This window comes from Pantherophis guttatus, chromosome 9, assembly GCF_059756535.1.
Source record: "Pantherophis guttatus breed Tessera chromosome 9, ASM5975653v1, whole genome shotgun sequence".
Taxonomy (NCBI): domain Eukaryota; kingdom Metazoa; phylum Chordata; class Lepidosauria; order Squamata; family Colubridae; genus Pantherophis; species Pantherophis guttatus.
Genome location: NC_142071.1, coordinates 16,570,732 through 16,596,700, shown reverse-complemented (window position 1 = coordinate 16,596,700; position 25,969 = coordinate 16,570,732). Strand labels below are relative to the sequence as shown.

The 25,969-nt window shown below is 39.7% G+C and overlaps 3 protein-coding genes across 3 annotated transcripts; 2 read left to right on the top strand and 1 right to left on the bottom strand.

The window, feature by feature from the left end:
- The first annotated feature begins 1,060 nt into the window (after window positions 1-1,060).
- Window positions 1,061-8,010, top strand: LOC117677061 (caspase-3-like). Its single transcript, XM_034436975.1, has 4 exons — window positions 1,061-1,257; window positions 4,980-5,152; window positions 6,604-6,733; window positions 7,672-8,010. The coding sequence occupies exons 1-4, from the start codon at window positions 1,065-1,067 to the stop codon at window positions 7,911-7,913; spliced, it is 738 nt and encodes a 245-aa protein (XP_034292866.1). The 5' UTR covers window positions 1,061-1,064; the 3' UTR covers window positions 7,914-8,010.
- Window positions 8,011-10,061: 2,051 nt separating this feature from the next.
- On the bottom strand, window positions 10,062-25,472 carry TGOLN2 (trans-golgi network protein 2). Its single transcript, XM_034436974.3, has 4 exons — window positions 25,213-25,472; window positions 14,806-16,187; window positions 13,500-13,583; window positions 10,062-12,359 (listed from the first exon to the last, which is right to left on the bottom strand). Exons 1-4 carry the CDS (start codon window positions 25,325-25,327, stop codon window positions 12,354-12,356), a joined length of 1,587 nt encoding a protein of 528 aa, XP_034292865.1. The 5' UTR covers window positions 25,328-25,472; the 3' UTR covers window positions 10,062-12,353.
- LOC148112489 (uncharacterized) lies at window positions 17,818-21,185 on the top strand. Its single transcript, XM_087875586.1, has one exon. It carries the CDS (start codon window positions 19,447-19,449, stop codon window positions 20,413-20,415), a length of 969 nt encoding a protein of 322 aa, XP_087731712.1. The 5' UTR covers window positions 17,818-19,446; the 3' UTR covers window positions 20,416-21,185.
- Window positions 25,473-25,969: the final 497 nt, after the last annotated feature.

Sequence of the window (25,969 nt, the reverse complement as noted above, 5' to 3'; positions counted from 1 at the left end):
AAAGTGCTTTTCCAAGAGGACAGCAGCAGGACTTTCTTGGGGTTTTCTTTGAAAACGTTTCACTTTCATCCAAGAAGCTTCTTCAGTTGAACAGAGAAGGAAGGGGGAGGGAGGAACGGAGGGGAAGTAAACGAAGGAGGGAAGGAATGAACTTTGGGAATCGCTGGCAGTTTTGATCCTTTGGATCCGTCTGCAGCCAGATATCTTCCAATTCATTTGGAAGATTTTCTGCTTGTTCAAAAGTGGCACTGGCTAGAGATCAGGAGGTCTTCCCCCAGGAAACAGTGGAGGATTCTGTTTTACTTCATTCTGATGTTTCTCTGATTAGCTCTTGCCTGATAGCTTTATGCTACATCTGAGCCCAATCCATCAACGTTTGTCAGAAACAAGGCAAGGCTTGATTTTAAATTCATATGGGGGGGGTCTCACAGAGTGAGGGCAACCTGCCTAGAACTGGGCTGTTAAGACACATGCGGGGTGTTTTGTAACAGTGAGGAGCATAATGAAATGCCCACAATTTGGCTTGCAAATTGAATTTTGCAGAGGCACCTCTGCTGACAGTCCAGTGACTGAGATCAAGTATCCTGAAGGCCAAATCACAGCTGGCCTTTTTATTAAAATGAGAGCGCACTGATGCTGTTACCTAGTTGGATAATTAAACGTCTGCAAGAAAACAAACTTCAGAGAGCACCAGGGACACTCAGAGAAGAGAGAAAGATGCATCTTAATCACTGTATTTATTTTAAACACCATTTAAAACAATGATTTAAAACTTATTTTTTGGACTTTCCAAATTGAAACACCAGTTTCAATATATTACAATATTACTGAATAAACGAAACACACATCAAAACTGCTTTGTGACGCATTTCATATATGAACTGCGTGCCTGAGAAAGACCAATGTTTATAATGTTATCTGTCTAATCAAGCAGGATATGGATTTTCATTCACAGCTCCACACCCTGAATGCTGAATCATAAGAGTTCAGAAGGGCACATGTAAACCTATATCTGTGCACACATGCAATGTTTTAAACAGTCCACCATCAGGAGATTCCTCAGCATGGCTTGCCCCAAAAGGAACCGAGCTGTGATCATTGTCAATCATCAGTTCCTTCAAGCCAAAGGACTTAGACCAAGAGTGGGGGCCAGAAGGGAAGCAGACAAGCTTTTTAGAGCACTTTCCAAGTGCAATTATGATGTGAAATTGTTTCTGGATTTGACAGCCAAAGAAATAGAAGAAGTGTATGAGAAAGGTATGTTTGGGTTGAAGGCAACTAAGATGCTCAAAAAGGTACGCCTGAAAGTCTTCCATGGAAGTGTTGAAAAGGTTGGAGGAGCCTCCAAAATTTTGTTCTACTGTTCATCAGAAAAGTCTGAGCGGCAGGGAAGAGAAGAATGGAGAGGACTTAAGACTAAATGGACAGTGGGATTATATAGTTAGGTTGTACATAATCCCGTTGATTATGATAGGATATAAAAATATATGATTTTTTTGTCATCTTTACTGGGTCTTTGCTGATGAATGATGATGATGATTGAGAGGCAAGTTTATAGAAAATGGGCTGAGGCATGGAAGGAAGTGAGGTATGGTTGTATTTTAAGAGACAGTGATAAGTTGTCAATGATGAATATTGTTGTTTGGGATGAAGGGGAAAGTTTCTTTTTCTTATTATTTTTGAGGAGAGATATTTTCCCCCACAAAAAAAACCACTGCATACATACACACAGTACATATGAAAATGTACTGTGTGTATGTATGCAGTGGTTTTTTTGTATTACCCTTATCAGTCTAAATGTCTATGGGAAATCTCAATCATTCAGGTCATGATTGTCCCAAAAGTGCTTTTTCAAGAGGCAACCAGAGTTTCTTTGTTTTTCCTTGAAGATGTTTCACTTCTCATCCAAGAAGTTTCAGTCAGAACTGAAGAAGCTTCTTGGATGAGAAGCGAAACATCTTCAAGGAAAAACTAAGAAAGTTTGATTGCCTCTTGAAAAAGTACTTTTGGGACTTGATGTGTTTACTGTAATCCTTAACCACATTATAAGAAAAAGAGAGAGAAATGTCTGATGTGCAGGGGCATTCAGAAAGTTGGAGGATTGGATTTTATAGTTTTACCCACCCTCTGGACTGTTTTGATCCGCTTTATAGATGCCCCTAACTCTAGAGAGCGAGCCTGAGACCTGGATGGGCATCTGAGAGTGTAACATTTAGCCAAACATTAAGAGAGTGAGACCTAGTTAGAAGAATGCCTTGGAAGATACCCATTGTTGCTGAGCAGCCATGGGTTTAGGGATACTAGTTAGCTGCAATGTCACTACAGATCCCTGAAGGTCCCTTTCCATCACTAAAATAGTAGATGACTTGATGCAGAGCATGGAATAATAGGGTTGAAAGAGACCTTGGAGGTCTTCTAGTCCACCCCCCTGCTCAAACATGTTTCTGCTGGAGATTATGTCATTTTGGGCACCTATGAGCAATTGTTGAACAATGAGAAGGTGAAGAGCATTCAAACAGTCCCTCTTTCCATTTCTCATCTGATCTCTTGTTAAAAGAGTCTCTGCGTTTCAACAAAAAAAAAAAACACCAAAAAGAAAGTATTTCTCTCTCTCTCATGCTTCCTGCCAAGATGTAACAGGAATAGAAGATATACAATAAGAAATCTAGCTTTCACTTCAAAGATAGGTCTGCTCTACATCCGACAACAATTCTATTCTGAGCACTTTATACATTTTAATGGGAGTTTCTGGTCCTTGTTTACTCAGTATTCTTTTAGCACTTTGCATATGTTCTGGAGCACATTCTCCAACAATAGGTCCTGTTGAATTCAGTTGGCCAGCTGTGGTGCCCTGCTGCTTTAGAGATACATATAGATGGATGTGGAAATGCAAGGCTGATTTATGGGAATTAGGCTGACAGATTGGAGCAGCATTTATCAGCCTCAGCAACTTTAAGATGGGTGGATTTCAACCCTCAGAATTCCCTAGTCAGCATGCAGCTGGGGAATTCTGGAAGCTGAATTAAAAGTTGCTGAGGTTGAGAAATGCTGAACTGGAGAGATGATCTTCAAACAATTCAACGGTCTTCTAGAAACATCATCAGGAGAGCCTGCCTAGCTTCTGAACTTAAAACAGGTGACACCACGGAAGTATAGTTGCAGTGGTTTTGTGGCTGGGATTCTGTGGTATGCAAATCAGCAAAGAGCACAGGAGATCAGATGAAACAGATCCAGGATGTATTCTTTAAAACCCAGGATTTGATTAGGCTCCACATTGGAACTGCGAACTAAATTTCCCATTTACTAACATTGCACAATTCATTGAAGCAGAAACAGAGTGTGGCCTACATTTACAAATGCATAATTCTATTCAAGATTAAAACTAACCAGGTTTAGAATGTCACAGATATGAGACAATTACATTGTTGCATGAATATAGGGGAGGGGGGGTTGCATTGAAGTATCTATAGCAGGACTATTAGATTCTGTAACAGCTTTGTCCTTATGCCATCAGTCATGTAAACTTGCAGAATTTTTTTTTGTCATGTATATGTTATACATTTGAATTAGACCAGTGTTTCTCAACCTTGGTAGCTTTAAGATGGGTGGACTTCAACTCCCAGAATCTCCCAGCCAGCACCATTTCATTCTCTGTTTTCTATTATTTTCTCTCTCCTCTCCTCATTTACATCTATTTGCAGTGTTCCACAGTCACACGACCCATTTTAAAAGGGTTTGCACTTCTGGCTTTTGGCAAAACCATGCCCCCCCCCCGGTTACTTATTGGTTTGCTTCATGACCATGGCTTTTGCTTAACATCCACTTCAAAAAAAGATCATAAAGTCAGGTTGGTCACATAAACAGCCATTCTGTAACCATCTTGACAGACTATCATAATGAGCAAACTCGATTATGGTCCTATGCAGGGGTGGATTCTACTTACCTTTACTACGGGTTCGCGCACATGTCTTGCTTCTGCGCATGCGCAGATCGCAGATCACATCTGGGGCGGTGGGCAGGGCCTCCTGCCGGTTTTACTACTGATTCTTGCGAATCAGTCCGAACCGGAGGCAACCCACCAGTGGTCCTATGTGTCATCATTGTTTAATAAGTTGGATTTACAGGTAGTCCTCAACTTGCAACAATTCATTTAGTGACCGTTTGAAGTTGCAATGGCACTGAAGTGTGACTTGTGACCATTTTTCACACTTATGACCTTTGTAGTATCTCCATGGTAACATGATTTATATTTGGATGCTTGACAACTGACTCATATTTATGACGGTTGCAGTGTCCCGGGGTCACGTGATCACCTTTTGAGACCTTCTGACAAGCAAAGTCAGATTCACTCAACAATCATGTTGCTAATTTAACAACTGCAGTGATTCACTTAACAAATGTGGCAAGAGAAGTCATAAAATAGGTCAAAACTCACTTAACGAATTTCTCACTTAGCAACATAATTTTTGGGGTCAATTGTGGTCATAAGATGAGGACTCCATGTATTCCCACTTACAGGAACACAGGGCAACCTATATAGCCTTCCCTCCTCCAGTTTTACCCCACAATAGTCATGTGTCATAGGTTGGGCTGAGAATGATTGGCTTCAAATCCCCCAGGGACCTCCTATGGCTGAGACTAAACATGAACCATAGACCAGGGGTCTCCAACCTTGGCAACTTTAAGCCTGGCAGACTTCAACTCCCAGAATTCCCCAGCCAGCTGGCTAGGGAATTCTGGGAGTTGAAGTCCGCCAGGCTTAAAGTTGCCAAGGTTGGAGTCCCCTGCCTTAGATAATGCTCCCCCAATGTACTTTTAGTGCTCATTAGGAATGTGCTTCAAGATGGATTAGGTGCCTTTTTGTATATTTGATTGAGAGGCAAGCTCTGCATTTGAATCACTAGACACTTCAAAAAAAAAAAAAACAAAAAAAAAAAACACCTTAGTATCTATCCTTTCCTTAAATTTTGTCTTTGCAGAAAGCCAGGCAGAACATGGGAAATGTTTTGTGAGCATCCTCTCAAGCCACGGAGAAGAAGGCAGCATAATGGATTGCCAAGGACAAGCATTAAATCTAACTTGCATTTATAAGATCTTATCTCCTGAAAGGTGTCCACATTTGGCAGGAAAACCTAAAATCTTCTTCATACAGGTAAGAGCTGTGCAGTTCTGGGTCAAACAGAAGCAGTGAAGAATGGGAAATTCTATCAGTCTTTTTTATCCTATAGGACAGGGGTCTCCAACCTTGGCAAAACACAGCCTTGCAATAATTTCAAGACCACTATGAAATCTTAGAACATAGTCTTCCTTTGCATGTGTCTTTTTGTTTGCATGTATTTGAGATTAATAGGGAAATAACCTCAATGAGATTAATAGATACTAGAAAACTTTGACTTCATGATCCTAGGCTATCATTTTCAGAGTCCAAAGGTAGAATTTCCAAGTTATGCAACCAAAAGCTGGCAACCTTCTCTATATGAACATGAGTTCTGGGTTTGCGAACAGGGTTTGCCCTCCGCAATATGTACAGAAGCAATAGAAACCCTCTTAAAAAAACAAATGACTCATTCAGGAAATGTTTTTGATGCCATGTCTAGCATACTTGCATGACTCTGATGTCAAAAGATAAAGCAAAGGTATTTCTAATTCTCCTTAAGCAGCATCACAAAAACTACTGTTCTATATTAGTTTTATTGCATTTCCTGGATACTTTTACAGCCGGCATAAAGTTCAGACTTCGATTCAGTTATACTGATATTTTTTCCAAAGGCAAATATGAGTTGTGCAAATCTATGCAAGAGAAGAAAGGATGAAATCCATTTTTGTTGCCTGGGCAAGCCCCTAATTCCCCAGTCCTCCAGTTAATGCTATTTCATTTATTTATTTATTTTTTAAAAAGCATGCAAGTATAATGCAAACAGTTAACCTCATTCCTTCAGTTTAGCCCAGTGATGGCTAATCTTTTCTGGACTGAGTGCCCATAGCACACACGTGTGTACGAAACCCCAAATGCAATGCACAAATGGCCCCTTGCATATGCCCCGCCCACTGCACATACACAACCCCCCGCATGCACCATACCCCTACCACACATGTGCCCTGGCCCCCATACATGCACAGCAGATATCTGAAGACCAGTGGGGGGCGTGCACGCATACACGACAGAGCTGAGCTGGGGCAACGGCTCGCATGCCCAGAGAGGGTGCTGTGTGCCACCTCTGGCACACATGCCATAGATTCGTCATCACGGGCAGTGGTGGGTTGCTACAGGTTCGTCCCGGTTTGGGCGAACCGGTAGCAGCGGCGGTGGCAGGAGGCTCTGCCCACCTGCCTGGACATCTCTGTGCATGCGTCGAAGCTTCTGCACATGCACAGAAGCATCACACACGCACGCACGCCGGAAGCGAATGAAATTGAAACCCACTACTGATCACGGGGTTAGTCCATTCAGATGAAAATGGCAAAGGAGTCACCTCTCACTCATGGTCTAGATAGAATAAGTCACAAGAAAATCTGAAGTGACTCCCCAGGGTGTGGATCCAGCAAACAAAGAGCTATGTACAAAGGCTATTTAGCAGCTGTTGCCTTCCATGTGTTTTTCAGGCATGCCGTGGAAACAGATTTGATGATGGCATCTACCTAGAAACAGATAGCAGAGCACCAGAGGAAGACTGTTTCTCACATTACCTGTCTATTCCCGAAAATACTGCTGTCATGTTTTCTTGCAGCCCAGGTATATCAATCTAACCACCTAAACCTAGCCTAGGTCAAGTTTGCAGCAAAGGTCATCAGATACCTCAAAATAAATGCACAGGATTGGGTAGAATTACCCATTTGGGAATTTGAAAAATAAAAAAATCCTCAGCCAGCGAACAATTGGTTTGAGTCTTAATAAGGGCACTCGGCCAAGAGAACCATAATTACAGATGGATGCCAGTCCATCACAACCTATAATCTAATGTAACCATGGGGTCTTATCATTCAATGCTACGATCAGGGAGGGCAGAAATCAGCAAAAATGCATACAGTAGCTTGAACAGATACTTATGAAGAGGTGAACAGTGAAAATCTGGAATTTTAGAAGCAACCCATTCCTTTCCAGATTTTTCCCATCATTCCCTGTGTAGGGCTGATCTTGTCATGATTAAAGGACAAAAGAAGAATCAACTAGGATGATATGCTAAGAACATTTCACAGTTGTTCTTTACAGAGAAGAGTTGTATTTTTGGAAGATGACAATCTGTACTTTGATTTTTAGGTTTCTGGAGAATCGTTGCAATCCTTCCACTGAAAATAGAACAACACTTTTGATTTAGAGCCAGTTTTATTATTTCTCCCAGCCACTGTTAAAGGGATACAAAGCTTGCCTGTGCCATTATTACTTTGTCTTAACAATGATTGGATGGCTCTTTCAGTCATGATCAAAGCATACATGATATAAACACAACAGGCCTCTAATTCTGGCCACAGAGAAAGTCCCTATTTGCACGGCAATTAGTTTCCCATGTAATGTGCACTTTATCCTTTCCTGGCTCTTGAGATACGGCACATACTGGCAGGAGATGTGTGTTCAGATTTTACTAGACTTTTCTAACATGTTTCTTTAGTGTAGAAAAGTCCCGTTGGACTTTTGGCATCTCATCTTTTTCTTTCTCTTTCTCAATTGCTCAGGCTATGTTTCCTTCAGCAATCGGTGGGAATCCATGTTTCTCAAAGCATTACTGGAAGTGCTAGAAGGAGAGGAAAGAAAACTGAAAATCACCAAACTCATGACTTGGATTAACTGGAAGGTTGCTTTTTTTTGTGAAGCAAAAGGAACTGAATATAAGGGCAAAAAAGAGATGCCTTGCTTTGTTACAAACATGGTGGAGGAGGTTTACCCTTTCAAACAAGATAGGGAATGCTCGGATTAACCAGATCACTCCAAACCTACAAATACAACTCAGTCGCAGTTTGATTTTTCACTTGCTGCATTTTGATCCAGCCAATTATAATTTATTCAACCAGTCAGTTACAGAAGTCATAATTTATTGTCTGAACGTGTCCACTCGTACCAAGCTAGGACAGAAACACTCTTACAGGAAATAAAAATGAGTCATAATAGCAGCATGGATATTACGCAACACTTCACCTTTGAAGGGAAAAAGTGGAGTGCTGTGTGTGTTTGTGTGTAAGCAGTTCCTTAAAGCTATGGCTTTTTTTGCCAGTATCTGTGACAATGCTAGGAAAAGGTGTGTTGGTTGAAGTTGTCAACAGATGCTATGTGTTCTCCCCTGCATTTTTCCCCCTTTGGATCCAATGCTTTGAGCAATGCATTTGCAGCAAAAATGGAACAGAATGTGTCCATGTTGCCCACGGTTTGACTGAAGAGTGAAATGCAAATTCTTGAAATAAATTAAGTATAACAGCAGATTGTGAAAATCAAGAAGGGGGATGCATAACATGTCGACGTGGGTCTCTCTGAAGATACATGTAATGTCAAATTACATTTAATAACTGCTCAAAAAGTTACAACGAACTTTAAGAAAGCTACTTATGACGCATCCTCTAAGTTATGACTGCTGCCCCTCCATGTCACATGATCACATTTCTGACGAGTTGCAGAGTTCCAGTCAGGAATGCAATTTACAATGTTTTTATGGGTTCCAGCAAAAAATCCTGCTATTTAGGAGAATGGATTCACTTAAACACAATTCACTTTATGACCATGACAATTTTAAGACCATTGTAAAAATGGACATGAAATTGAGTCTAGTTGTGGTTCCTTGACTCATGACAATGATTGACAAACAAAATTATAGGCTTCACTGTGTTCCTGAGTCGAGGGCTACCTGCATGGGTGGATTGCTACATAGGCCTTGAAATTCAAGGTTCCTTTTTGGGCCATAATGTACATTTGGAAGATGGAGAGATGGGGTTGCACAGCCGCTTAATGTACCTTCTATGCATGCTGCCTAAAGTTGCTTTGCGACTGGGCAGCCTTAGAAACCAAATGAATGGATGGAATGTTTTGTTTTCTTAAAAAAAGACAACGACACTGTTATAAGCAATATGCAACAGATACGTAAAGAAGTTAGACACAATTCTAAAGAATCAGGGGTATAACAAAAACAAAGTAAATTGCTAACATAGTCATATGGCATGAATGGCATCAGGAAATAATATTTTCCCTTTATCTTGTTATTTGCTCTGCTTAGTAAGTCAGGCAAGAAAAGAAAATAGGTTTTGAATAACAAAACCTATGCTAAATCCTTTTCCTTCACTGCATTTAAGTCCATGTCTAGCTTCACCTCTGTTCATCTTCATCATGTGTTTCTCTTCTTCCATAAGCCAGAGGCCTGCATGACTTTCCTATTAAAAGGGAATACCCAAAAAAGTTAAGATCCCTTTTTGACTGTCAAGTGCCAAAAGTAGGACTGAGGGTGTGGATTCTTCACTAGAAGCATTACATTTATCAAATCGGGGTACTTTCCCCATGCCTTCGCATTCCATGACGCCCATGAACAGAAGAGGGGAAGGCTATGCATTGCCCCCTCCCCCATTTCAGCCTGATAGGAGCAGTTTTCCAAAGAAGATGGTCACACAGGGAAAACATGGAATTCAATGGGAAGATTATGCTTTGGAGAAAAGGTAACAGTTAACAGTCCTAGAATAGTCCAAGATTCAAGTCTCTGAACAGCCAGGCAGCCTCTTGTAAGAGTTTGAGCTGACTTTCCTTCAAAGAATCCTTTTATGAATATGTAAGGTTGAACAGGAAGAGAGACCTTCCTTACCTACAAGGTTGAAAAGGGGGAAAGGAAGAGTTGTTGAATGCCATCCTGGGCATCTTGCTAGGATAGGATTACTGTAATATATACATTGCTTACTTCTACTGTCTTCTACATTGTACTCTTACACCCTGTTTTTATCAACGGTGGCTCAGTGAATACAGCAACATTCCCCTTGAGTGCCTCTGAGTAGGAAGCTCTAAGTTGGATCAATAGCAACAAGAGACAATGTGGAGCCTATTACAAGCACACCCAGCAGATACTGATGACACTATCTTTTGACCACAAAAGGAATGGTGGTGTAGCCATTTATTATTTGTTCACTAAGATTACAAAGATTAAAAAATAAATCTGAACATTTAAGGTATTTTTTTTAAAAGCTGGCCAATTCCAAAAAACACACATACTTCTGGTTTCAAACAGGGAAGAGAGCTGATTTCGACATTTGGAAGAGAACAATCCAGCAATGAAACTCAACTGAACTGATTAAAAAAAAAAATTATAACCTGAATATAAAAGAATATGAAGCAAGCTATTTAAACTTGAACCTCATGCCTAAAATCAAAATGCCACAAAATTTATTAGGTTCTAACAACTCCTTCATAACTAAGAAAATGGCAAAACTTTTCATGTCATGCACGACAGAAGTCATCCACCTGTGTCACAACTTCGATCCAAAGTTTCTATTGCACTCCAGAAAATTATATTTTATGTTAGGATTGACAGTCATGTGCTAGTTCCAAGGTAAGAAAGGCCATTTTATGGCCTGGAAATGTCCCACTACTGATCACCTGACTTTTTGTCATTTGTAAGGTTACACATTAATCACATACAAAAGCTGGCAGCTGGGTTTCCAAAGATACCAATGGACTTCCCCTATTTACGTCATTTAAAGGACACCCAACCCTAAGGTGATTTTCCTGACTTAAATCTATTCAGAGCCAGAATGAGGTTGCACACCAAACTGCTGGATGATAGAAGAGGATCAGTTTGACTACTTCTCTGTAATTCTAACTACTTAAACTTTGAGTTCCAAACAGCTGGTAAGAAATTGCCCCAAAATTTTTGGGGTGGGGTGGAGACATTTCTATCAGCAGGAAGTATTTTATACAGAAATGCTTTGGCTTACCTCAACAGATAAAGCTTAACTGACTGTCTCATTCTGTGACCACCCGCAGAAGTTAAGGAACAAAAGTGCACTAAGATTCTTCCAGGTGGACAGGGGACCCAGATTGAATGTCCTATCCTTTGATGAAGGCTAAAAGCAACGTGGCTTCTCACCAAGGGTGATATTAAGCCCACTAAATGAAAGTGGAAACTAAAATCAAAGTAATCCTCAAACAGACCTTAAGTTTAGCTTTCTCGTGCCATTCAGAACATCAACTTAAAAAATATGACGGCCACAGGACAAATTCAAGCTAGCAACGATGTGAAAAAGCTGCTTCACATTACAGGACTACCTATGCAATTATAGAAACACCAGTGCTGAGTTCAGATTGGGGAGGGGGGATATACGCACACCTACTCTTCAACTGCCATCTTCTGCCACCTCTCTATAAATGGTGCCATTGATCTATTCCTATTTTTGTGGAATGGGCCAATGAAATGGCTATGGGTGGAATGGGCCAATGAAAGATTTACCCAAGCAGTTCCTTTCTTGGATTGAAAAGTGAGTGGCTGTCTCCTGCCAGATGGTAGACTTTGATTCTGAATAGATCCTATTGCCATTGGGTAGTTTGTGCAATTTACAATGGATTACAACGGCCCCAACCTTCTGAGGTCAATCATGGGAATGTGGCGGTAAGGATCGGAAAGATCTTAATTCATGAAGAATGTTTGAATTAGGCATTCAGAGCATGGTGGGGTGACAAATACTGAAGTCAACGTTTCTTCAAATGTTTACCCGCAGTTTTAGCATCAGAAAAGGAGCAACTGATCTAAGTGATCAACCCAAGACTTGGCCCATATTAAGCCAAACATTAAAACTCAGGTATTTCACAAACATTGACACTTAAGATAGGAAGTACAGGATATTCACTTCTCAATATTGCCGTCTAAGACAGGAGATGCTCAACCAGTGCATCAGGCAATACGTGCCTCAGCGGAAGAGGGCACTTTAGGAACAAGAATCAATCTTCATAAACTCTGCTCCAAGCTCACAATGTTGACTATGATTCTAACATCCAGAATCGAGGGGACAAAGTCAGCCTGCTCATTTAACGTTCCTTAGGATCAATTTCACAGATAGTAAGTACCGCATCATTTAGAGGAAAGTCACAGAGCCACTGTCTAGTGATTGGTTCTTCGTCACAATGCAGGAGAAAAACAGGAAAAATGCAGGAAAATAATTGAAAGGGGAATTAACAGTCCAGGGCTTTGAAAGAGGGAACGAGGCATGGCAATGGGCAAAGTGCATGTGCACAATTAAAAGCACTTACGTTCCCCCCACCCCCCCGATGGGCACAATAACACAGCCAACAGGCTCTGAGGCTGTACTGACAAAAGGCTGGACATCGCCCGTATTTCTATGTGCCGTTTTCAAAACGAGTCCTCATGCAACACAAGAGCGTGCAGAAAGGTCTGGGTTTAGATCTGCGAAGAAGAAAAACAAAGAATACGTAAATCGCTTGGCAAGTTCAGACCACAGGTGTTGAAATTGTATTCCTTGGCATTGAAAAACCAATGGGAAGAAAATGGTCCTTCCTAACTGCATATAGGTTAAGAAAGACCATTTTCATTGGTTTTTCATACAGGTGGTCCTCATTCAACGACCAAAAGTTACAATAGATTAAAAAAGGCTATTTATGACCTGTCCTCTGCCACAACCCTCCCGTGGTCACATTCATGCACCTGGCTACCAGTCTGCATTTATGACCATTTGCGGTGCTCAAAAAATGCCCATTGGATAAGCTGGATTTGCTTAACGACCATGTGGTTTGCTTAAGAACCATGTTTACGACTGTCATAAATTGAGCTTAGTCACATGGTACCTCAATTTATAACCCTAATGACTTAAGACCAAAATTCCGGGCTCCATTGTGGTTGTAAGTTGAGGACTACTTGTGCTACATTGATGATGACACAGGAGCATGACAGATCTTGTGTTCCCACCAATGAAAGCAGATTTTGGATGAGTTTGAAATATCTCTATTAATTACAACAACTAGAAAGAAAGGAAGAATTATTTTATTACAAAGATTTGACGGTTTGTTTGTTTTTTTAAACTCGAAGGCAATGCTTTGTCTTTTTGAAGCTTTAAACTTAACTCTTCTGTATGAGCCAATAAGCTAAGTTCCAAAGCACATACCCAATGCTTATTTCTTCTGACTATAAATCTAGGCTTGTAGATTCCAACCAGGAATAAAGTACCAAACAGTGAAAGCAAAACCCAAGGCAATATCATCAGAAACATGGATTAGAAAAGTGCATGAATGCTGTAACGTATGTCTAATTCATGGGTGTCCAACCTTGGCAGGGTAACCTTAAAACTTGTGGACTTCAACTCCCAGAATTCCCCAACCAGTCATGCTGGCTGGCTGGGGAATTCTGAGAGTTGAAGTCCACAGGTCTTGAAACTTAAGAAGGTTGGACACTGCTGATCTAAATGGAAGTATAATGATGTACATATTTTCATTGTAAGCAGCTGTGAGAAGTGATTGTGGCTTTAAAGAAAATTAAAAAAAATCAAACCATAAATTCGGCTGTTTTGATGCTCATGGCAGAAGACCTTACCTTTTGATCCAGTCGCTGATAGTCGCTGGATTTGGGCCTTCGGGTTATCTTTGATTTTTTTCCTTCTAGAGCAAAAGCAATAATCTTTGCAAGGGGAGAAAAGAGAATCAATAAGTGTGCCACGGCAAGAATCTGAACCATCACACTATAATTTCTCATTAAGGTGAGCAAATCAGCTTGTCACAACTATTAGACTAGAAAAATGCACATTATTTCATCAGAGCCTTAAAAAGAAAGATGGCACAGATAGTACCATATATTAAAACCTGTAAAATAGCAACAGTTAGGTCTCACCAAAGGGGGAAAAACCGAATCTCACTTAGAAAGTAAGACATTATTCAAAATCATAACCCATCAAGTAATCCAGAGAATATAGAATATTCATAATAGGAATGTTGCTTGAAACAGCTTCTCTACAGCCAATAGACCAATTTACATCTTTTCTAAGGTAAGAAAAATGAACAACAGCTTGCAGCATGTATCAGTCCAAAGGAACATATTTTAAAATACCTAGCTTTTTAGAAGTTTTACATAGCATCAGGGTGGATTTGATTTAAATCGAGTTGATTTAAATCACAATTTAAATCATGATTTAAATCACTAGTAAAAAGGCTTGATTTAAATCAACTCAATTTAAATCATAATTTTTAAAGAGCAACTGTCATCTCTGCTACTCCTTTGACCCACTGTTGACTCACAGTTAGTCCCAGTGTTGCAGAATATACAGCCTCATGCTACATAACGAAGCTCCATTTCATGCTGAATAAACTAAATTATTTATGTATCTTAAATAGAAAACTATCTTATGATAGATTTTTACCCCAAAAGTTTTTTATTAAAATAAATTCAATAAAAATCAAAAAAATCTGATTTAAATCAAAAAAATCTGATTTTTTAATTTTTTTTAAAAAAATCATTGATTTTTATCCACCCTGCATTGCATTAGTATGGTTTACTCAGCATGGCCCCCATTGACAAAATTTTGATAAGATATTGACAAAACCAATATCCCAATATATTTTGAGAGATAAGCTTTCCAATTGTTTTATTTTTGAAAACCCAACAAAAAACAAATAAATCAGGTCCTAGCTAAAATAGCCTAATTAAAATCAGATTATCTACAGGACATTATACTATTTCTTCTTGCTAAAGATGCCTTGAGGAATCAGCTTTTATTTTTATCATCAGTCTACCTAGTCAGACAGAAAGACAGACAGACAGAAAGATAAAGGATGGACAGATATAGAGATGGATGGATAGACAGATAGATAGGAAATCATTAACACTAACAAGTCAGAATACTCACTTTCCGTTTATTATGATATGCAATGTATAGTGCAGCAACAATAATAGCTGTGGTCACCAAGTAGGCAAAGAAGTGGCTATTTTCAGATCCGTTCCTGGGTGTCCCCTCCAAATCCTCCTCATGCTTTGCACTCTTTTTCTTTTCATCACCCAACCCTTTTTCTTGTTCATCTCCAGTATCAACTATCTCTTCCTCAGTGTTTTTGGATTCCACAGGATTTAACTTTTGAGGAACAGAGAGACCTGATTGAAGATCCTGGTCTTTTGGGAATGAGTCTTCCATTTGTTTTGACTCATCATTTGTCTCTGGTTCAGAAAAGTCTGTCTTAGATTCTTCATTTTTGGGATGAGCAAGATCTAATTTTGAAGATTCTTGAGCAGAAGCCCTGGATTGAGCATTCAGGCCTTTAATTAATGGGTCCTCTCCCTCCTTTGATTCCTTAGTTTTTAACTTTGGAATAGATTTATCAGATATGCCTTCCTGAACGTTGGTGGCTTCAGAAGAATCTATCTTTCCAGAAGCAGGTTCTTGAAAAACTGACTGGGGATTCTGGTCTTTTGATTGTTCTGATTCCTTAACGTTTAAATCTGGATGAGAAACACCTGTCTTAGATTCTTCTGGGTGATCTTTCTTTTCCGGAGTGTTTCCAGTTTGAACAGGATTTAATTTTGAAGAGTCTTGAGCAGAAACACCAGACTGAGTGTTCGGGCCTTTAATTGATGGGTCCTCTCCCTCCTTTGATTCCTTAGTTTTTGACTTTGGAAGAGATGTACCAGATGTGTCTGTCTGAGCTTCTTCAGATTTATCTATGTCTGGCGGAGCTTTGGTGGCTTTACTAGCACCTAACCTTGCAGGATTAGACTGTTGAGCAGACAGACCTGACTGGGGAGTCTGTTCTTTTGCTGATGATTCCTGTGATTGTTTTGGTTTCTTAACAATTGTGTTAGTGACTTCTGAATGGTCTATCCCTTTCTGAATCTTTTTAGACTGAACAAGATCTAATTTTGAAGAAGCGCCTTGAGCAGAAGGACCAGGCTGGATATTCTGGATCTTAGTTAATGGGTCTTCTCCCTCTTCTGATTCCTTATTTTTTGACTTTGGAAGAGAAGATGTATCAGATATGTCTGTCTGATCTCCTTGAGATTTATCTATGTCTTCCTGAGCTTTGTTGGATTCAATAGCACCTAGCTGGGAACCTTTGTGATTAATGGATGGATTCGCTGTTTCCTTCGCTTTATCAGAACCTTGCTGGGGTGCCTCTGGCTGGATATTTTGTAAGTTACTTTGTACAACTTGAAGTGGTTTATTGTCTGCAGAACTTCTGCCTGGGTCTGAAGCACCTTGAGTCAAGTCCGTTAACTGTGAGTGATCACTGGAGAACTCTACAATGTGTAAAACTTAAAGTTAAAAAGTATTCTGTATGCTACAATAATTACTGTGTGGTAGTGTACAGTAATGCAAACTTTAAAATCATGCTGAATATATTCACCCTTTTATAAGTACAAAACATTTTAGGTAGCTTAGAGATAGTAGAGTATTTGTATAACCTAGTGCTATGGCCTTGGACCACAGACAGCTAACATAAACCAGACAGCAGTCTGTCTAGAACAGGGGTCTCCAACCTTGGCAACTTTAAGCCTAGCGGACTTCAACTCCCAGAAGTCCACCAGGCTTAAAGTTGTTAAGGTTGGAGACCCCTGTTCTAGAAAGTAAGAACAGAATGGTGTAATAAGAGATTGCAATATAAATGCTGTAGTATATTGGACATGTTGACAATGTCACACTGCAAGGGTGAAATATAATAGGGAGGTAATTTCAATGGATATCATGGTACTCCAGAGGAAGAGTTACAGTGTAATTCTATTATTCTTTTTACAGGTCATCAACTTACAACAGTTCATTTAGTCACCACTAGCTGAATAGCCGTGCTCCGCTACGAAACTATATGATCAGGCTTGATAAATCGACACTTAAAAGAGTTTGAAAATTAATGAGTAGTTACGATCGGCCTCTCCTCTCCCCTTCTCTCTCAGGCTAGCCCCATAGATCCCCTCCTTTCACCTTCTCTTCCGCAGGCTGGCCCCACAGAAGCCTCTCCTGTCCTCTCCTCTCCCCTTCTCTCCCTCTGGCTGGCTCCATAGATCCTCTCCTCTCCCCTTCTCTCCCTCAGGCTGGCCCCATAGATCCTCTCCCCTCCCCTTCTCTTCCTCAGGCTGGCCCCATAGATCCTCTCCTATCCCCTTCTCTCTTTCAGGCTGACCTCATAGAATCCTCCCCCCTTCTCTCCCTCCGGCTGGCCCCAGAGAAATGTCTCCTATACTATCCCCTTCTTTCCCTCAGGCTTTCTAGTCCCTTCTCTCCATGACACTTGCCCCACAGAAGCCTGTCCTATGCTATCCCATTCTCTCCAGTTATTTTCAAATTGGGAGGAGGAATAGAACATCTAGCTAATTAGTATCAGAGCGTGTTATAATAATATAGGAAATAATAATGCTCTGATTGTCATTCCAAAAAATCCTTTTTTAGTGAGCACCTAGAACCCAAGAGGAACATATTGTGGCAAATTTCAAGTTTGTAGGCTTTACGGTTCTGGAGATTTTGTGATTAATGCATGAGTGGTTTTCGCTTTTATATATGTAGATTCAAAGTTACGTCAATTAAAAAAGTGACTTATATTTTTCACACTTACAACCTCACTGCACCATCCCCATGATCAAAATTCAGACAGTAACTGACTCATATTTATGACAGTTGCAGTATCCAACCTTTTGAGATCTTCTGACAAGCAAAGTCAATGGGGAAACCAGATTCACTTAAGAACCATGTTACTAATATAATTGCAGTGATTTGCTAAGCAACTGTGGCAAGAAAAGTCATAAAAAGGTGGCAAAACTAATCAACAAATGTCTTGCTGAACATAAATCTTGGGCTCAATTGTGGTCATACATCGAGGATTACCTTTACCTTTCTACTTCAAATGTAATTGACCAAATGTATATAACTGGAGGGAACATTTTGCTGGCAGCCCTCTCTCTCCTGCTATCTGCTGGTAGGGAATCCAGTGTTCAGAGTTAGTGCTTTCCTATAAAATATACTTTGTTGCATATATCTCCAATGCTTTGGTTTCTAAAGTAAGTGAGCAACTTTCTCACAACTGCCCAAAACATTTACATACTGAACTTTCATTAATAGTGCAATGTGAGTTGTACACATTCATGCCACATTTAATTCATATCCCGCTTTTATAATTTTTTTTAAACAACTCAAGGTAGCGAGCATATTTCATACTTTCTCCTATTTTCCCCACAACAATCCTGTGAGGTGAGTTGGGCTGACATCATGTCAAGATCTCATTATTTTGAGTGTCTGTGTGGCCATCTCTAATCTTTGTGTTTTATTATACATTTGCATGCCTGACTTAATATGGCAAGAAAGGCAATCACACATTGAAATTAAGCTATTATATGTGTTGTATTTTGACTTAATGTTGTGAGTGAACCCTGGCAATTTTTGCACACGGTGGGACAACTCCCAGAATGCTCAGCCTACATTGGACAGAGGATTCCCAAGTTTGCTTATGTGTCTTTGAATCAGTGTCGATTTCCAATGATTAAATGGACATGTTTCTTCCTTGGCAACATTTCATAAGTGTTGCTGCCGCTTCTTCCCTGGGGCTGAGAGAGAATGACTTGCCAAGGTCACCCAGCTGGCTTCATAATTAAGCCAGACTAGAACTCCCAGTCTTGCAGTTTTTAGTCTGATGCCCCAACCACAATGAAGAGCATCAGATGGGAAAGGATGACCCAGATGAAATACCTATTACCATGCATTACACTGTCCATCAAGCAGTGACAGGTTTCACTTCCGGTTGGCACCGCCGGCGTTGTGGACGGTCTCTCCAGACCGCCGGCCCCGTGATTCCGTAAAAGCCGCTTTGACAGCGTTAAGCAGCTGTCTGGTGGCTTGAAAACTTCTCCATCGGGAGAAGAAGGAGAGGAGAGCCGGTGGGTGTGGGTAGAGCTCCCCCTAAGCCTCCTGGAATAATTCCAGAGGCTTGGAGGGCGAGAGCTCCCCGGTCAGCCCACTGAAGCTCCGGATCTGGGACAACTCTGTTTTAAACAGAGCCAGACGTCGCGACCAACTCTGCAGGCAAAAGTGAGTTTGATTGAATACAAGCGCAGACAGAGCGGAAACAGGAGAACAAGCATTTGCAAGTAACAGTGCTTAACTCTGGGTTTACATTGTTTCTAATTGAATCTCTTTGAGCTGGAGGCTGGAAGATGGCGCCTTTGTTGTGGGCGTGAAAGTGAAAGTAAGAAGTGAAAGTGCTTATTGAGAACTTTGCGCTCTGAGAGTGGATTAAAGCTGCTGGGAACTGTGAGCTTTGTGGAGAAAAGACTATTTTGTTTGACAAACTACAAACTATAAACTTTTGAAAATTGTTCAAGGGATTTTGTGGCTGTGAAAGGGAAAAAGACTTTTAAAATAAAGATGGCTTCTAAGCAAGCTAAGCTAGGAGTTTCTAAAAGTGGAGGAGGTACTCCAGTAGTGTCAGTAGTGACACAGAAAGCATAACTTCTGGCTGACTCACAGAGCCAGGAGGCTTCTTTTAATGAACTTAAAGAATTTATAAAAGAAGCTATGAATAATCAAACTGCAGCTATGAATAACCAAACAGTAATTATGGAGGGGAAACTAAAAAAAATTGAGGAGGATATAAAGGCAATTAAAGATGTTGTTGAAGAAAAGCATAATGAAATAAGAGATGACATTGTTCTAGCAGTCTCAGGATTGGCAAAACACCTTGTTCAGCTGGATGAGGGAGTAGAAGAAATCAATGAAGCCAATCTGAACTTGGAAAATAAAGTAGGAGACATTATGACTAAAATAGAGAAGGTGGATGATGAATTGGTTATGTTACAATATAGATCTATGGAATTTGCCTTGAGATTGAGAGGGCTGAAAGAAAGTAGCCGGGAAAATCTAAAGGACATTTGTGCTGAAGCTATGGCAGAGATAATCAAAGAAAGACCAGAAGATGTGGCAATCCGAATTGATAAAATTTACAGGGTTAACTCTTGGGTGGCAAGACAAAGACAGTTATCAAGAGATGTGGTGATCTATTTTACAACCAGGAGGATCAGAAATGACATTTTACAAGCTTCCTATAAGAATAAGGTTCAAGTGGCTGGACAAGAAGTGGTGGTTCTGAAAGAGATCCCTCCAAAAATGTTAAGAAGTAGAAAGGACTTTGGCTTTCTGGTAAATGAACTGAGAAATCAGCAAGTGCAGTACAGATGGGATATTCCAACCGGTCTAATAGTGAATTATGATGGAGAAAGATACCGTTTAAACACAGTTTGGAAGGCAAAAGATTTTTATGTCAATGTTCTAAAGGGGGTGGGGGGCAGAAAGAAAATGGAGATGTTACAACAAGAGAAAGATGGAAAGCAGATACAAATTTATGCTGCAGCTGCAGCTGGAGGAATTACCATGGAAGAATTATTAGTGCAATTTGGGGGCCCACCCCCAACTTTGGAACCACTCAAGAAGACAGAGGAACCAAGAGAACAACGATTGACACGAGCAACCTACAAACGCCAAGAATAACAACTAAAAGTGCAACAATCTCAAGACTTATCTCAAGGAGTCAAAAAAACAGAAGCAGTGGGTGGGGCTAGGCTGAAGAGTAAGATGGAGGAGGATATTCAGCTGATGCTTTTGAAGCTTCGAGGGGCCAAAGATGGCAACTAAATTCCTATCCTGGAATGTTAATGGTTTAAATTCACCACAAAAAAGAAAGAAAGTATTTCACTACTTGAAACAATTTAAGAACGATGTTATCTGTTTGCAAGAAAGTCATATTAGACTATCAGATCAAAAATATTTGATAAATTCAAGATTAGGTACACACTTTGTGGCATCAGCATCAGAGAAGAAAAATGGGTTAGTTATATACATAAAGAAAGGATTATCAGCTAATTTAATTGAGGCAGATACTCAAGGATTCAATAGTTCAATATTGCAATTGAACTATTAACTCAGAGTGGAAAAATGCTCTTAATTGGAATATATGCACCTAATCAACAAGACAAATTTTATAAATTTTTACACACCAAAATAATACAATGGGATTATAAAACTTTTATACTAATGGGTGATTGGAATGGAGTAATAGATACACAGAAAGACAAAAAAAGTTTATCAAAGACTTCGAAACGTGCAAAATTACCTAAATCTTTTGTAATGATATGATGGAAGATATGGAATTGAGAGACATTTGGAGAGAACGGAATGTTGAGGAGAGAGATTTTACATTTTTTTCCAATAGACATCAATCCTTTTCCAGGATTGATTTTATACTAATCACAAATGATTTTTTTTCTAGGGTGAAGAAGACGAAGATATGTCCAAGAATTCTAACTGATCATAGTCCGGTCTGGGTGGAATTGGAAAGGAGAGGGGAGAAAGGAGGCCTTGGATGTTAAATGAAAATTTATTTAGATATGAAGAAAATGTGAATGAACTTAAAAAACAAATGAAAGAATTTTTTGCTATTAACATGCATAAGGGTACTTTTATGGAAATGGTATGGGATGCGAGTAAGGCCTATATGAGGGGAACTTTAATACATATGAATAATAAACATAGATTAAAACAACAAAAGAAGCGGAAAGAGATAGAGGAGGAAATAAAAAAGAAAGAACAATTACTTATACTTAATCCAGGAGATAAGAAAGTAAAAGAAACAATAAACATACTACGAGAGCAATTCAATATGTTAATGGCTGATCAAGTGGCAACTAGTTTACAATATGCTAAACACAATACATTTTGTAATGCTAATAAACCAGGCAGGTGGTTGGCCTATGTGTTGAGGAAAAAACAGAAATCACGAGTTATTGGTAAGATAGAATTTAGAGGTAAGGAAGTTTATCAACAGAATATGATTAAAAAAGCTTTTTTAGAATTTTATACAAAGTTATATGCTAGTGATTCAATACAAGGCATGGATATAGATAGATACCTAAAGGAAGAGAATATTCCTGAATTAACGTCAGAACAGATGGAAGGATTGAATCAGCCGATAACTTCTGAGATTATTGCAGCAATTAAACAGTTAAAAATAGGTAAAGCTCCGGGAACAGATGGATTAACTGCTGTTTACTACAAGAATTTACAGTCTGAAATAGTAGAACCGCTTAGAGCTTTATTTTGTAAAATTCAATCAGGGGGAGGAGTCCCACCCTCTTGGAGAACAGCTTTTGTTTCATTGATCCCGAAGGAAGATCAAAACTGTACCAAACCTGAAAATTTTAGGCCAATATCACTTTTGAACACTGATTACAAAGTCTTTGCCAAGATATTAGCGAATAGATTAATGCCAGTTATGCAACAAACAATTCATAATGACCAATCAGGGTTTATAAAAGGGAGGCAAATGAAATACAATGTTAGACAAATTGTAAATTTATTGGAATATCTGGAAAAAAACAACCAAGTCCCTGCAGCATTCATATTTTTGGATGCAGAGAAGGCATTTGATCGATTGAACTGGCAATTTCTGTTTAAGATAATAGAAAAAATGCATTTTAGAGAGTATTTTACACAATCAATTAGAGCAATATATCAGGAACAAACAGCACAAATAATAGTTAATGGAGGTTTAACAGATGCTTTTAAAATTGAGAAAGGAACAAGGCAGGGTTGTCCTTTGTCTCCATTGTTGTTTATTTTAACTTTAGAAGTTTTGTTGAATAAGATACGTGAGTCTGATAAAATAAAAGGAATTGTAATTAAACAGCAAGATTACAGATTAAGAGCGTTTGCAGATGACTTGGTTGTTACTTTATCTCAACCTATAGAATCGGCTCCACACATGTTGGACATAATAGGTCAATACGGTAAGGTATCTGGATTTAAAGTAAATCAACATAAGACAAAGATGATAACTAAAAATATGTCTATATCTCAAAGAGAAGACTTAGGAAGAATAACGGGGTTTGAAATAGTTAAAAAGGTTAAATATCTAGGAGTATATATTGCAGCCTCAAATACAAAATTATTTAAAAACAATTATGAAGTTCTTTGGCAAAAAGTGCAGAAAGAAATGGAAAATTGGAAAAAGTTACAACTATCTCTACTGGGAAAGATAGCAGCAATAAAAATGAATGTATTGCTCATGTTCCTATTTTTGTTTCAAAAGATATCAGTGCTTAAGAAAGATGGAAATTTGAGGGAGTGGCAGAAAGGGGTTAATACTTTTATTTGGGGTGGGAAGAAACCAAGAGTGAAACTGAAAATTATACAGGACGTACGTGAGAGAGGAGGTCTTAAAATGCCTAATTTAAGATTGTACTATGAAGCAGCTGTCTTATCACAAATTAGTGACTGGTTTAATTTAACTGAAGAGAGAATGTTAAACATAGAAGGTTATAATTTATTATATGGATGGCATGCTTACTTGTTATATGAAAAAAACGTGGATAAGGTGTTTAAGGGTCACATACTTAGAAATGCTTTGTTGAGGGTTTGGAAAAAGTATCAATATAAGCTAAATTACAAGATACCTATATGGGCAAACCCCAGACACGCAATAGAAAATATAAGTATAGAACAAAAACAGGAGGTGATTACTTATAAAGAACTTCTTTTTATGGAAAGGGGTAAATTGCAATTGAAACCTTTAAATGTATTGAAAGAAGAAGGGATAATCTATACTTGGTTTCACTATGGTCAGCTTCAAGCTAGATGGAGGGAAGATCAAAAAATTGGTGTTATGCAAAAGGAGGAAAACCTGGTAAAACAGATTAGAGATCAAAGTCAAATGCATATTAAAAGGTTATAATGTATAAATGTATAATGCATTACTGGAAATAGATTCAGAAACGGAATTGGTTAAGGATTGTATGATAAAATGGGCACAAAACTTTCAGGAACCAGTTATGATAGAAACATGGGAAAAGATTTGGGTTAGAAATATTAAATTTACGCAAGCACAAAACCTGAGAGAAAATTTTTATAAAATGTTTTATAGATGGCATTTAGATCCTAAAAAAATTATCATGTATGTACCCAAATTTGCAAGCTAAATGTTGGAGATGTGAATGTGATGATGCAATTTATTATCATATATGGTGGACTTGTAAGAAAATCAAGGCATTTTGGATAAAAATTTGGTGGGTGATGCAGAACATCCTGAAAAATGGTTGAAATTTACTCCGCAATTGTTTTTATTGGGTATAACTACGGATTGTACAGCATTAGAGACTAAACTGATTTTAAATTTAATATCAGCAGCTAGGCTGTTGGTAGCGCAATACTGGAAGAAGGACTCTGCCTACTATTGAAGAATGGACATTGAAAGTAGCGAATCTAGCGAAAATTTCAGCGTATTTGAAGGACTATACACAAGAAAGATATATATCGGAATGGAGAAGATGGATTGATTATATTCAAAATAAGTATCAGACAAGAAAATATCAAATAGCTTATGAATGAATGTTAAATTTTAGAAATATTACATTATCCATAGTGGAGTTAAGGTTTCAGGGGGGGATTTGGTAGTTCAAGAATAGTTAGGTTACTTTAGCTTATGATTGTTAACTGAAATACCCTGTATTTTGCTCTGGGAAGTCTGGGGGGGAGGGTGGGATGGGAGAAAGGGGTGTGGGGGTGGTGGGGAGGGAAAAAGGGTGGGGGGAATATTGGGGGGGGGAAATTTTCTTTGTAAAACTTTTTAATAAAAAAAAAGAAAAGAAAAGTAGTGACAGGTTTCATCCTTTACAAAGGCTGTTTAGACACTGGATGCCAGATCTATGGGGTCATCACTCTAAATTCATCATTCCTTAAGAAGACTATATATGATGGGTAAACTTTAGGAGCTACCCGGGGCAGGCACTCGGGGGTCCCAGAGAGAGATATCCAGAAGTGTCAGAATGGTCCCTATCAGGGTTTCTCAACTTTTAAGATGTGTGGACTTCAATTCCCAGAACTCCCCAACTTTAGGACTATCCAGGCTGAGGCATCGAAGGCCCCAAAAAAAGAGATATCCAGAACCTGTCATACTCGCTGGGGAATTGTGGGAGTTGTGCAGTCCACAGGTTTTAAAACACAATGTCTAGGGAACGAAGGGACTAGTATCCACACATCTCAAAGTGGCTGAGGTTGGAAAAGCCTGGTCTGTATAGTCCTTCAGAGAAGGCGGACCGTACAGACCACCCTGATAGCTTCAATCACCAAGGGCAAGCCTAGGAGAAGCCTTTGGAACGAGCAGGTGGTGATTTCCCTTCCATTACTCCTCCATCCTCCTACCCGCCATAGCGAAGCGATAGGCCCAAGGTCTGCGGGCAGGATGGGGGAAAAGCAAAGCCGTTCTCCTTCTCCCCTTCAAGAGCCGCCACTGACCTGGAGTATTCGCCCCCGCCGTCTTCCCCTGGCTTTCTCCCTCGTCTAACGGCGCCGCACTGCCCCAGGCAGCCAGCGAACACAGGAGGAGACACCAGGACCAAGACGCCGCCATGCCGGCTCAGGAGCGCCTTCTACTTCCGCCCAGTTGCCAGCGGAAATGGAAAGCCTCTTTCCATGGCTCTCCGAGCGCCCGTTTCCGCTGGGGTTTCTCCCCCCCCACCCGACGCTTTTCTCGCGAGAGCTGAACTTCTCGGGAAGGCGAGAGGAGGGGTGGAAATCTGCTGATGGGCGTGGCTTACGACTCCAGGGAGGAGGGGTTGGAGGCTGCCGCTGGAAGGCAAGCGCCTGCTTTAATCTCATTTGTGTGAATACGCAGCACCAGCTTTAGGCCGCTTCGCATTTTTTTTCCTCTTCTAATTGAGAGTTGATGTGGAGCATTCTTAGCAAAAACTTGGCATTTTTCAGACGCGTGGATCAGGATTCCCCATCCACACATCTGAAAACTCTCAACTTTGAGAAACACTGATGTAGATTAAACCCTCACAACTCCATGTCTGAATTGCACACCGGACAAACTGGAAAGCTTGAAGGTAGTAGTAGTGTCTTGCTGCATTGCAGAGCGAAAGACCTGGTTGCTGGATTGAGGGCAGATTCCACCTCCCACCCTTGTTCTCTGCTGTCCATCTTTCTTTCTCAGTAATCATATAATTGCATTTCTCGCTGTGTTCTTTTTCGTTGTTTATTGCTCTATTAT